We start from the raw sequence: 13,979 nt of genomic DNA, 5'->3' as shown, positions 1-13,979 counted from the left end.
CAAAGTGTATGAACCGTGAGAGGGCGCAGGGCGTCCCACAACTGACTATAGAATGAATATGCTCACAAGTCCCAAGTACAGGTGAAACATTCACCCAACTGTAGGGTTTGGGGGCCAATCCCCCGGAAGTTTGGCTTATCGTCCTGTGGGGGCCCAAGACCAACGTTTTTTTGGGGGGGGGCTGACGTAGTAATTTTTCTTCCCGGATTTGCGCATGGCCTGTATAAGGTGTTTCCTTGCGGCACGCGTTGTATTCGTAGTTGCCAGAGTAGCCTGCGTCTGGTGGCAGTGGGCAATGCGCAAGGTAGCACGACAAGGTGCTTATGGTTCTACTCCGAAACGCTTTTTCTCTCGATATTGACAAATACAAGAATATTATTCGTGTTGGCGTGGTCGGTTAAACCCACAGCCATCGGATCGAAATACTCTAAACGACTCTGAGTGATAGCACGTTTAACTGGACAAGGCAATTTTACCTTGACTCAGATGACTCACTACCATAAAACCACATGGACGCCCTATTTCTTGTCGCATTCTTTTTCTTTACTATCTTCTTTACTTTCATTCAGTGTGCATGCCTCCTCTTTACATCGCCTAGGCCAAGGTGGGTGTCAGATTCCATAGACTACTCCTTGTCGCTTCGACATCTTCCTGTCTTTTCATTGTATCGCATTTTTTGTGGTGTATTGAACTGATAAAATTGCTAATAAACCAATGATGATGATGATGATGCCATCATGAAGAAAATTAATTACGATGAAAACCCTCTAAATATCACTCTGTAGCATCATATATTTGCAAAAACGGTTGCATACTTTGCATGTTGGATTCATTTCAATTTTGAAAGTTCACCGGTCCGCCAGACATTTTTTGAAATTTTACCGGTCCGCGAGGTGAATAAGGTTGAGAACCACTGATTTATAACATTTTAGAACATTGTAAAATATTTCCTAGGGGTATAGTCGAGGGGTGGATCAATGATATATATACAATGATTGGAAACTGCCACGCCCCTTAACGCTATAAGAGAGTTTCCCGGCGAAATCAGTCCGTCGCGGGATATGCTTGAGTACAGGAACGGGATTGCGTATGTCGACTGTGGTGGGGTGATGCGATCGGCCTTGCTGGCATACTAATTCACTGATTTTCCCCAATCGGTTTAGTTTTTGTTGGTTTCTTGAGCATAGTGAGGCAGTGCTGCATAATAGGATGTAATACAACTTTTAACAATGCACATTTATCAAAGTACAGACTAGCTGCGAGGTATTTTAGCATCAGTTGCAACCATGCATTTACGACACAGCCTAAAGAATTTATAGATACTGTGGGTGAGCGTCAATATAGATGTGCAGAACCTGGAAGGATTGTTGAAAGAGGATTTGAAATTTTTCTGGCAGCATTTACGTCACCTGATTTTTTAAAAGAGAAGGGTTGATTACGATAATTGTGTGAGCAACTAAGTTGTTTTAGATAGTATATATTGTAATATTGTGAGGCCGAATTCACCAAGGGCCGAGTTCACTGGCAACCATAGTATCAGTATGGCGATTGTACCTTCATAATATAATATAAAATCGAAACTAACATTGTACTGATTGGTAAAATGCTAACAGATATAACTTTTTACCGGGTCAGGCCGTTGAATTCACATTCCACATCAATGATGAGAATCGGCATTGTTCCAAACAATATTCCATCGGCAAAACAATGCACTAGAATGATATTGAGGATAATCACTCCATAGTTGGTATTGTGCACATCGACCTGGCGTGATATGTCGTACTACTCTCAATAGTTGAATCTTTCACACCGCGGTGTCCGAAAGCGTCTACCAATGCCCATTTATTAAAAATATACCTGGTAAACGTTTTGGCACTTTGATATGAACTACCCGTTGTGAAGTGTTCCCCATGCATTGCCTGTAAACCTTGAAAATTAACATGGAGTACTCGTTAAGATTGATAGCTGGAAGGATTGTACAAAATAGATGATTTATGCATTTGTGTACGTCTATGGTTTTTTTATGTATAACCTTCATAACTTTTCGCCATTTGCATCACGCTTTATGACCTGAGCATGAGCATCAACTTGCATTGTATGTGCTGCTACCCAGGTTATTTTTCCAGCAATGTAACTCCACAATCATCCAATGCAAAATCTCTCTCTTGAATATGCACATTGCTCATATATATTGCATATGCGGCAGTACGGAAAATACTTGACGGATTGAATAAATAACTTGATTTCAATAGTAGTTGACTGGCAAAACTGTGACATAACAAATTCCCATTCTGTAAATGTCTAATGCATAAATTTTTTACAGGATCGTTAACATTTTTTTATAAATTATAGTCCATTCTAACTTTCAAGAAAAGATTGTTCGTGTATTGAAACAGCCGCAAAGCAACCCACAGTCACGAGGAAATTGAAAAGGATTCAGGGATCCTAATAAAAGTGCAAATCATTATCTTATGGGATTTCGGCACGCCAGGCCGTCCATGAGAAGCAACCATTTCATGTTCCACTTTGCTTCAGACATTGAGATATTTCCAAAGATTGTAGTCAATATGAATGTTACTTTGACGAATGGTGCCGGATTGGATTGATACTCATTGGATCGATTGATGCAGAGAAAAATAGTCTTGCTGAAAGACTATGCATATTATTCGAGTACGATAGAGGTGAAGAGATGGACACTACAATGCAACCTGTGGATAATTTCGTGTGCCTTGTGAATATGACAACCAAGTTCAGCTACAACTGCCATTTAAGCCATATTGCATTCCAGATAATATTTCTTCACTTGTACTAGCTGGAAAAAGATATGCCGCTACTGCAAAACTGGAGATATTCTTATGCCCCAGAAACAGCAACGAAATTCGTGAGCAGGAAAGCTTATCAAAGAGACAAGAAAACAACATCAATGATAAATTTGATACGGACATTTTTGCCAATCCATCGAGCAGACTACCTCATTATCGCCAAGAGATTGAGTCTTGATCCGTTATCGGAATCATTTTTATTCTGATCAGGAAATCTGGCCGCACCTGCGATATGGTAATTTTCAAAGAATAATTGATTTCTAAAGAGGCTTGAAACATACTAGTGTTCAAATGCCATGGTACTTGATGCTTGAATGCCCTCCGATGTTCAACGTCATGTGAGATCGCTGCTCTACCATCTAACTGCTGTCCTGTTATTGTCATTAAGAGAGGATAAGAAAGCTCGAAAAAATAACATTTGAGAATATATATTTTTGTTACGTGACAAGAAACATTGGTGTTATCAACTACTAGGCACAGTTATTCGATTGTTCGTAATAGCACAGCACAGTTTCATAAATTACAACAAAAATAGATGCAGACAGTACATTTATCGAATGGCTTAAACATAGGTATATCTGATATTGTAATTTGCATAAATATGAAAATCCCTTTTTGCTACATATTCACTTGACTTAAATGCTTTCCGTTAACTAGGATTTTGGTTCTTGTTATTCTGAATTTAGATGACAACAAGTCTGACATGATAACAAAAGTTGTTTATGCAGTTTTCAAGTGTTATAGTAAATGAAATACCCATACCCCGTATAAACTTCTCAATGATATTATGGTGTCTGGTATCCTCATTGAAATTTAGACACGACTAGTATCAGAGCATTTAGGAGTCCATGAAGAGGTGAGATATTTTAACTTGTTCAAAATCCTGCTTCTGTAATACCCATGCGATGACACATTGTTATGATTCTCGGATTCGATCAACTTCTTCCATGATCACCTGGACCGTTGAGGGAATAGATGGTGATGTGTAAGTTCGGAGATTTGTTGAGTGAAGGGGATTGTTGGATAGCCTCTATTCCGTCCCATTATTCGAAGTCACCATCTCGCAAGTCAGCTATGATTGTAAGAGTTGACAGACAAACTGGACTGGACATGGACAACATTACAATTTAATGACTATACAAAGTATATGCTGTGAACAATCATTTATAGATCATTGGCTGTGTATACAAGTCCATCAAACCTGACATGGACAATGGCAGGAACTTTCTACCTATTGTGGGTCGCTCTTGCGCACACATACACTTATAAGATATACCATCATATCATGGTAAATTGTACTCATGAAGTACCGTAGTTTGAAAAAGTAGGTTAAGACCAGGTTTTGCAGACGTTTCTTAGTCAATTGGATATTGAAATCTACTTGTTAAAGCAGAAAATGAACGGTCTGAAAAGAACACGAGTAGTATGAAGAAATGAGTTAGACTTTACTTTGTATACATCTGTTAGTCAATTGTATACTGTATCTAAAAGCTGCTGACGATTACTCCTGATATGTATCAAACAAAAATATTTTTATTTTTACTCATTTGTATATATGAGCATTCGGATCACAAGATGAATGTCCGTAACAAAGGAATAATGACTATTATTACTTCAAAAACGTGATGCTTTTTGCGATATCCTCGAGTAGGTTTTGCCAACTTTCACAACTTCAGAAGGCCTGACTCCAGAGTCAGTTTTAGAACCTGCCTGAATTGACTTGAAAAAATTAGAAATGACTTCGTGCCTTGATTAAAAATTTGTAATGACTTGAAGATAGTGACCTGATCCCAACTCTAGCTCGTACTATGAAGTATCCACCTTTATTTGATACTGCGAGACCACCTCCGATCACAATGTTCATCACGTAGGCACACTGGTACATCAGTTTCGTCTGAATATTAAGCCATGCTACTGGTATTGGCCAAAACCTGTACAGTATGCACACAATTCACGTGCAAAAGAGGTCTCGATAAAAAACTTTTCACTACGTTAACGCCAGTTCCTGAAGAAAGATTGCTGGCGAACCGTTTGTTTACATCGATTTCATTCCTGTAGTGAAGCATGACTCGCGACGCGCTCAAACGCAGAGCTCACTTGAGTTTCCAATCATTGTATATATATCATTGGGTGGATCGAGTGGCTTCAAGCTCAATCTTTATGTCACAAAACTTGGTCTTAAAATGGCTGCAACACGAACAATAAAAAGTACAAATTTATTCACTCACAATGAAGTTTATAGTATTTTCTGTCACCGATTCCCAACCGCGGCCCGAAGCTAGCCTTCGTGCGGTTCTTACTTACCCCTGAAAATATTACAAATATATAATAGACAGTTACTGTTCGTTTCTATGAATATAGTTATGGCCAATTTCTATATATCAATGTCAAAAGAACTGACAGTTATGTCTTAGCTCAGCGGGTCTCAAAGTTAAATGTTCTCGCGGGCCAATTTATACCAAGGGCGAATATAAATAACGTCATGTGATAATATTCTATAACGTGATATAGGAGAGAGAGAGGACCTGGGCTTTGCACTCGACTTGGCTCGAGTGAAAAATATAGAAGTAAGATTGTCTTGTGACCCGGAACCTTGTAACTTGAATACAATCCTAAAGGATTACGATACAATGAATAGATAGGACGGGGCCAAAACGGGGGCGACTTTAAGTCACTTGAAGGCTATTCTTTTATTCAGACACCCTCGACCCACCTACCCGGTCGCGGTTACACATATGCCAGTTATTGCTATGGATATACAATGTTATGTCAACTTCTCAATCAGTGGCTGACGATTACCCGTGAGGAGTGTCAGCCGAAAATTCTGGGGTTTATTCCCATATTGAGTATATTATTTAGTGAAAAAATAATATTAATATAAATTCACATGTTTTCAGTGCACATTTGCAATGATTCACCCGACCGTCTTGTTTCTATGGTTTCGTATCTAAACAACAACAAGAACACGTGAAAAGGGAAAATCGATTCGTTTCGTTTTCGATCGGATCTCTGCGTTATAACCGAAATGTCTGGTGTTCTAGCACTGTTCAGTGTTCAGTTCACCTAGTGTGACTTCATTCAATTCATACTTGTAGTAGTAGCAAGAAGCGCCATCTTATCCGGGCCCCTTCTCCCCTGGGGCCTGAGTCGCTCGTTCTTTATGGCGACAAAAAGACCTGGCGAAGGACGATCGAATGAAAAGAGCAAGGAAGAGCGTCCAAAGAAAAACGCATTGTTCAGTATGTGTATTGAGCGGATGCAAATATGTCATCGGACAGTTACGATTATGTTAACCGATCAGCTTTACTTCAATAACAGTTGTACTTAGTGACATTCGGAGGATAACTATATATACAGTTGATTGGTTATTCTACCAATCATGATGAAGGTTGCTTGTCGAAATGTAGAACAATATGCGCTGAAGATGTTGACAGAATTACATTAAATGAAGCAAGACCAAGATAATTGTGATTTCATAATTCAAGCTGGACATGATATCTATTACACCCATAAAAATGTATTGTCAGCTGGTTGTGATTATTTCGAAGCCATGTTAAAGTACGATACAAAAGAAAGTCGTGAAGGAAAAGTTGTTTTCAAAGATGTGGATTCAGAGTGTGTGAAAAATTGTATCGATTTCATATATTCAGGTGAAATTGAGATCCCGAATGAAAAGATGAATGATCTTCTTTATGCCGCGATCATGATGCAGTTGGAAGATGTGAAACAGGCAGTATCTGATATTTTAAAGCGATCAATTACTGTAGAGAATTACTTTTCCACAAGAAAAGTCGCCGATATTTACGGACTGGACGCGGTCTCCACTCGATGCAGAGTATTTTTTTCGAAAAATCTCATGAAAATATCAATGCAACCTGGATTTGGAAATATTGAAAAAACTGACATCCTTAATTTTGTGAAGTCAGAAAAATCCGGATTGTATGAAGAAGCAAAACTAACGTTATCGCTCCGATGGGTGGAAAATAATCGGAAAAATGAGGAACACTTGCACAAATGTCTTGAAGTGATCAAGTTTGACAAAATGTCGCCAGCATTTTTAGAACATCTTTTGGAATCTAACCTAATTATCAGCAATGACTTTGGATTGTACAAGTTGTTCAATGGGCATCTACTGAAAGCTTCAAAAAGATTGGGGAAAGCGAAAGGAGAAATTGACAACAGGGATTTCATTATTCTTTTTGATGCTGACACGGATTGTATCAGATCCCTCGATCCAATAGCCGAGAAAGTAGAGAAGTTCCATGATGAAAAGTTCAAGCATTTGAGAGATTTTGGGACGATTTCTCTCGACTCGTACATTTATGTTCCATGTGAGAATAAATCTGTTCACCGGCTCGATTGCCGAAGCAAAAATTCAAAATGGGAAAAAATGAAAGATATGATTTGTGACCATGGAGAATTTCCTCGATCAGTTTCATGGTCTGGATTAATATTTGTTATTGGAGGAAGTTGTCACAAAGCAACAAATGATGTGGAAACATTTACCTATTCCTTAAATCAATGGTCTCAACTGCAAAACAAACCTACAGCAATTTGTGATGCAAGTCTTGTATCATTGGATGATTCTATTTATTGTATTGGAGGTATAGGACAAGATGGTGTCGAAGTTTCTTCATTCTGCAGATTCATTCCATTCTCAGCAGAGTGGGTTGACCTTGAGCCAATGAGATATCCTGTGTCGGATATGGGTGTCGTTGCAGTTGATCAAAAGATATTTGTGTTGGGTGGTTGCAGTGGAGGGATCGAAGTCAACTACGTATCATGTTACGACGTTATTTCAGCTCAGTGGACTTCATTGTCATCTATGATTGCTTGTCGTAGCTTTGTTTCTGCTCATCACATGGGCAACTGGATTTATGCAGTAGCATATGGAAAAGTCTCTAATGTTATTGAAAAGTATGATTTCTCGAAAGACAAATGGATTATAGTGAAGCCAGAAGTTGATCAATGTTTTACAATTTATGAATCTACATTTGTAAAATTATAAATTTTACTGATCCAAGACATGATTAGAAATATTCCTTATCATAGGCCTAATTTAAATTTTCCAGTTGTTTGTGTTATCAATACTACAATTGATCATGCTATTTCCATCATAATTACATTTAAAATTGTGCATTTTTCGTTAAAATCATTGCAATTTAGTTACTTGTACCCCAAGTTGCTTTTTATGTGACCATGTTCACTTTTACTTCCGAATTCAATTCGTTGAAACTTCTCACTTAAGTTTTTCAGATTCTGTCAAACATAACGTACTTTTGGGTGTATTTGTATAATTTATAAATTAAATGGAAATGCTTTCATTCAATTTTTTGGAAATGTACTTCATAACCCGACCTACCAAAGTGCAATGTGATTCACATTCGAAATAGTTCGAGCAGTCGCATAGCCAGAGGGTTTAATTGATACAGCCTACCAAAGTGCATGCAAAGTGGCCCAAATTGGAAATAGTTCGACATACTTTATTCTTTCCTCGACATGTGTATTGAATGACTGAAATTTGATGACTTGAGAACTCGATTCCACAATTGCTGCATGGCCAATATCAATAGCGGGCGACCCACTGAGTACTGTGGGCTGAATGACTTTATAGACTTATGCGCCGGCAATTCTGTTTTAAACAGCTCAAATCACCCCCCACATGAAAATTTAAATGAGGGTAAATTGTTTTGTGTCCTTGTTAAGATCCATATGATGTTTGTTAATTAATCATGTTCCTATTGGTGATATAAATTTCGCTGTTTCCATCTGTAGATCTTTAGTGAAGCTGACCCTTTCAAAACTATACTCAAAGCAGTATGTGCTTATAAATAGAGTTTGAAGGTTAATAACTGATTGTGTGTGAATAATTATGAACCCTACTCATTACAATTCTAGTCATTATAACATAATCCCATTACTCACCATATCATATTCGTTCATTTCAGAGATATGAATTATATGCTCTTCATTGTGGCATATATACTTTATATATGAAGTCGAAGTGTCGGAGATCGAAACGTTCCACATGCTGTTGTGAGCCAAGATAGCCTTAGTCTCCAAAGCATGGTGAAAAGAAATGGTAAATTATACCAGTCAAGAAGAAAGTAGACATTATTTTCGAAATCAAGCTGTAAGTTTTTTCGGTGTTATTACTCATGTATAGGACATATTTCAATGTTTAGAAAGGTATGCAATATATTTTTTTAACTACATAAAATATTTGCTATTTGGTTTACTTATCAGTGTGCCAAGTTCTGACCAAAAGAAACTTTAAAAGTTGAATAATTTTTTGTTACTTGGATGACTCTCACAATTTCTATTTTCAACCCCATTTTCAGGCTCATATTTAATGAATACTAGTGTTCCGGATGCAAGCAAAACAATCTTGGTACGATTTCAGCCAGGATTAATGACTGTGACAGTATATGGGTTCCTGAAATATGCACTAATTTATTTGTCTACCAACTGGTCTCCACAATGATTTGTTTCGAAACGTTGGTTGGTTCATATTAGCACATATATTACTATCTGGCAATTCTCGATTCACGCGAATGATAGCCTTACGCTAGTTGTATGAAAATAATCAGTGATTTTTTTCGATCAGAACACATTTATGCGAGCTATACATATTTGTGACACATTTATTTACAATTTCTTATTTCCAGGTGTCTCTTCTGAAAGTCGAGGAAGATTTCAAGTTCAAACAATGAAGAGTGTATCCCAGGTGCGTCAACGACCATAAGTAGCTGTAGAAATAGAAGAGTTCAGAACCAGAGTCTTCCATCTCGAAAAAAAGTCACATATGCCATTAGTCTTTTCTCTCAGTGAGTACTTTTAGTACGGAAACATACTCAATATCAAACTGTGACATAGCATTTCAATTTTTTGCTGTGAATATGCCAGGGTTGTATCCAAGTCACAAGCTTTCACAAGTCAATCTCACTTTCATAGTTTCCACTCGAGTCAGGTCGAGTCATTTTCAATTCACCACCGAGTCAATTCCTCGTTAGTGAGTACAGGGTCGAGTCCAAGTCATTGTGTTCACTGTTCAGTTTTGAGTTCAATCCCCATAAACCTCCTATTTTTTAACTCTGCTCAACTGATTTAGAATGGCTTGCATTCATAATATCTTTCTTCAGTCCTTACAATTTGTGGCCCCGTTTTACAAGTATCAGGACTGATAGATGAAATACCATTAATGTGATGTCATACGACTTGGTTCCTGTCAAGCACAATGAAGTCTCGAGTAAAATTGAGTCAATGCACGAATTGACTCGAGTTGAGTCGAGTCATTTTACGCATTTGAAAAATTGACTCGAGTCAGTCGAGTCTCCAAAAAATCGCAACTCGAGTCATTACAACCCTGGTTTATGCTGTTCAGTGTTCAAGTAGTGTAGTCTTCAAGTCCACTGATAGCCACTAACATTGTTCATTGGAAAATGGCCAGCGCATACTCTCCAACGGTGAATTTTGTCATTGTTCTGTTATTTGTGGCTGGTACATCACATAAGTGGTGGCATGTCCTTGTCCAGATGTGATGCGTGCCTCTTTCTTATCGATGCTCCGCCTTTTGTATGTCATGCTTGCATGGTTTCTAACTCTGGCAGCAGAAGAGAAGGCCAACATATGTCCTATAAAAAATGCACTCGGCTACATTGCATAGTAGACACAAGCAATAGGTATAACAAAATGTATAAAAAAAACTGAAAACTATTTTGTCTGTATCTTCTTGAACCTGGATTTGTAAGTAGCGGTGCAGAAATGGTTTTGTAATCCTCGATATCGAATCAAATCCCCATTTGCAACCGACTCATTATATAACACACATGCTGGTAAGACAGCCTGGATTGAACAACCGTGATATATTTAGATTCACACATTCATACTTTATACAACAACTCGTGATTTTGTTTCAGTGGATTGCAACCAAAAGATCTTTATTTAAATGCTGTTCCTTTGATCATCAACATCATAGCCTAAATCATAAAAGACCATCATACGACCATATCAACCGGTAAGTTGATATCTATCAAAGATCATCGTCTGTTTGACGGATGTACCTTGGGAGCAGTAAATTCTGATGTTCTGTTCTCGCCAAATGAATGCTTCCGAATATTTGCCTTACAAGTCTCAATACGTTGGGTGACTGTAAAGTTAGAATTTGGATCGCTTATAAATTGAGGTGTCCTCTTTTTGTCATCACAGGCAAGGATTTTATTTTGATCAAGGTCAAGCAAGCTGCAACTTTCAAGCAAGGTAGTCTTCCAAATGTCATTCGAGATGAATTTTATTCGGCTGCGTATTTTACAAGACACAAATACGATTGATATCGACATTCTATGCAAGGAACAATTATCAACTCGGAAGCAGAGATGGTCAGCAGCAAAGTACTTCTGTTTTTTGGACAACTGAAGTAGGTTTGGCTACTTATTAGAGATAACATACTTTGGGGTCTGGAAACGTAGGCACTTTTCAAAAACCACAAATTGTAAAAAAATCATTTTGTCTTGCTCGACTCCTGTATGACCCACTTTATACTATAGTGCTCTGGTGTTGTTTAAAGAAAGGTCAATTTTCCAGTCCTTGTTACGAATGACCCGCCCAAACATCCGCATCGCAGATGTCTCTCCGTTTATGGCGTTTTTTAGTCGAGCCCGTCCATTAGCCTGGCTGTCAAATCTATGAAGGAAGACGGATTCACATTTAGACGTCCTTGGAGGACATTTTCGATATCCTGAAAAGTGAGGACGATTTGTAACCCTACTATTTATATATAAGACATACGCAAATAGTCATATTTTTTATTGCTTCTACTCAACCGTTTCTATACAAAACTACTTGCTTTCGACACTTTGGATTTCGTACAGTATATAGTAGTTTGGGGACACTGTGTGGAATTTTTCAAATCAAGCGACTGTGATGCCGATCTTATCAACTTAGGGATGCGGTCCAACATTTCAACGTTTGTCGCTCGATTTGGAAAATTTCACACATCAATGTAAACCTGGGGTGGGCAAACTACGGCCCGCTACACCGTTTTGTGCGGCCCACGAAAGGCTCCCGAAACGTTCCGTACTAAGAATCTAATTACTGTACAGGGACTCCATTAAACTTTTTATTATTATATGTCACCACGATAATTATGTTATATTCTTACTATAGTATGTTTATAGTTCATTGCTGGCGCGATAGCCCGACCTCAATGCCCGTACATTTTTAAAGGTTTCAACTGCTTAAGGGGGGAAGGTACACCTACGTTACGTAAAATTTCAAATTGCTATATTTTCTACAATACAGAGTCTGGCGTCTTAAAATTTGGTGTGTGAGTTCAATATACCATTCTCCATATTCTATGTAAATTTTGGTTTCTCAAAATAATTCCTTGGGCCCAAATTGGGGGGAGATTTTCAAATTGAACACTTCGCACGGCGGAAAGTCTGTCTCTTCAAGGAATGCTTATAAACTCCAGATAATGATTGATTAGGTATCCATATACCCCTAAGCACCTGGTAGAATGCTTGGAGTTTCCAATTATGCAGAAAAAATCACCTGAAAGTGGATTTGACACTAATAGGTTACCGAAATTTCCTTTTTTTTCATAAAACAAAACAAATCATAGCTAGCAAACTTAAACTCTGACTCTAACTCAAAATTCTATCATTCTACCAGGTAAAACACATCTACTTCTGTAATTGAGCCAAGTTTGATCAAGATTGGAGATCATTTGATACCGAAATTTCCTTCCGCAGATAAACCAAACCAGTGAAAATCAAAAAGCTGAGAAAATCAACTTTGAAAATTGAAAATTGTATTTGTGAAAAATTAGAACAGATATGCGAAATGCAATGTTCTCTCAGTAATCAGGCATGCTTGAATTAGGATATAACCAAATTTGAAGGAGATTGAATGCACATAAATGCATAATAAGTGATATAAAGTATGACGGGTTTTATAGTTTTTCACTCAAAACTGCTATTCCATATGCGAACATTTTCCGAACCTTGAATTGGACAAGCATAATATCACAGTTGGATTTAGAACAGTTGAATTGACATATTTGGGTCCCTGTGACACTGTCAAGATGCACTGCAGTTGTTACTGATTGAACAAATGAGCGTATTATGGCAACATTACACTGGATTCCTTCAACGATACAATTTTATGCCATCAAATTTATAATAAAAATAAGGCATGAAAAATTAGTTGATGGAAGAACGGTATAACAGTGAGAGCCCAGAGCCAAGGATGCAGCATGGATATGATTAAAACTGTCCTGCACTGTAAGTAGTGCCTTCCTTCTCAAACTCTCTTTCACTGCATCAATTTTTTAATTTCCTTCGTTTTCGATCACAAGTTGTGTCAATTTGGGCGTAAGAATTTTTAGGTTCGAATTGCGTTGTCTCTAATTCCTGCATATCTGTGACTCTGGGGCTCATTGGAATTCCTACCGATTCTAACACATCGAAGAGACCTGTTGCACCGGTGTTCCATCTTATCACTGCTAGAGCTACCGCAAACTCCAGGTAGTCTCTTTCAACGCAAGTCTCCTCGGAGCATCGCTTCCATAGGGTGCTATGGGGGCACTCGTTGTCGTTAGCATTCTACGTTTGCAAGTTCATGCACTGTGAAAGAAGATCAATACTTGCAAGGTCCTTGAAGACGGGTTTGACCGCTCATTTTGGCTGTCAGCGGATACTTGCGGATTGGATCGGTAGCACCTTCAAGTTTAGCTTTCAAGTAAAAGCACCACTTTTCATCACAATTACCGTGCATCGGTTCTTCTGGAGTTGAACTGTTAGGCATCAGTATTGCCCACACTTTAGTCGATGCATTCTGTGCATCTGGTGTACCATTTACGATGGCATTATGATAATACTGGCTCCACTTTGGTATTGATCTGGTGATGACAATGCTTTTTGCCTTCCTCTTCAACATCATCTCTTTTGAAGAGGTGAACCAACGAAAAAATTCTTTCTTGTAGCACGACACTCCGATGCTAATCTCTGTAGCAAAGCCTTGCTGGATATTTTGCCAACGGCAACAGCCCTTGTCTGTTGAAACACAGTCAGGGCAAGTCACAATACATTGAATGACTGCATCAAAGATACATGACTTGCTAGGAAAAAGGTTTCTTCAGAATTTCATCAACCACCA

General features: G+C 38.2%; 1 protein-coding gene and 1 long non-coding RNA gene across 3 annotated transcripts; both read left to right on the top strand.

The window, feature by feature from the left end:
- The first annotated feature begins 6,054 nt into the window (after positions 1–6,054).
- Positions 6,055–8,765, top strand: LOC145442508 (kelch repeat and BTB domain-containing protein 12-like). The gene has a single exon (XM_080320445.1). The coding sequence runs from the start codon at positions 6,268–6,270 to the stop codon at positions 7,828–7,830; it is 1,563 nt and encodes a 520-aa protein (XP_080176571.1). The 5' UTR covers positions 6,055–6,267; the 3' UTR covers positions 7,831–8,765.
- Positions 8,766–9,440: 675 nt separating this feature from the next.
- Positions 9,441–13,702, top strand: LOC145442666 (uncharacterized). 2 transcript variants are annotated; one of them, XR_013916114.1, is made up of 3 exons: positions 9,441–9,549; positions 10,742–10,839; positions 11,031–13,702. It is a non-coding gene; the product is annotated as an uncharacterized LOC145442666 (long non-coding RNA). The 2 variants fall into 2 exon arrangements; XR_013916115.1 differs by lacking the exon at positions 10,742–10,839 and having other exon boundaries at positions 9,503–9,649.
- Positions 13,703–13,979: the final 277 nt, after the last annotated feature.

This window comes from Botryllus schlosseri, chromosome 1 (assembly GCF_051294905.1).
Source record: "Botryllus schlosseri isolate E-star chromosome 1, Bs_hap1, whole genome shotgun sequence".
In the NCBI taxonomy this organism is placed as follows: Eukaryota; Metazoa; Chordata; class Ascidiacea; order Stolidobranchia; family Styelidae; genus Botryllus; species Botryllus schlosseri.
This window is presented reverse-complemented; position numbering and strand designations above follow the sequence as displayed.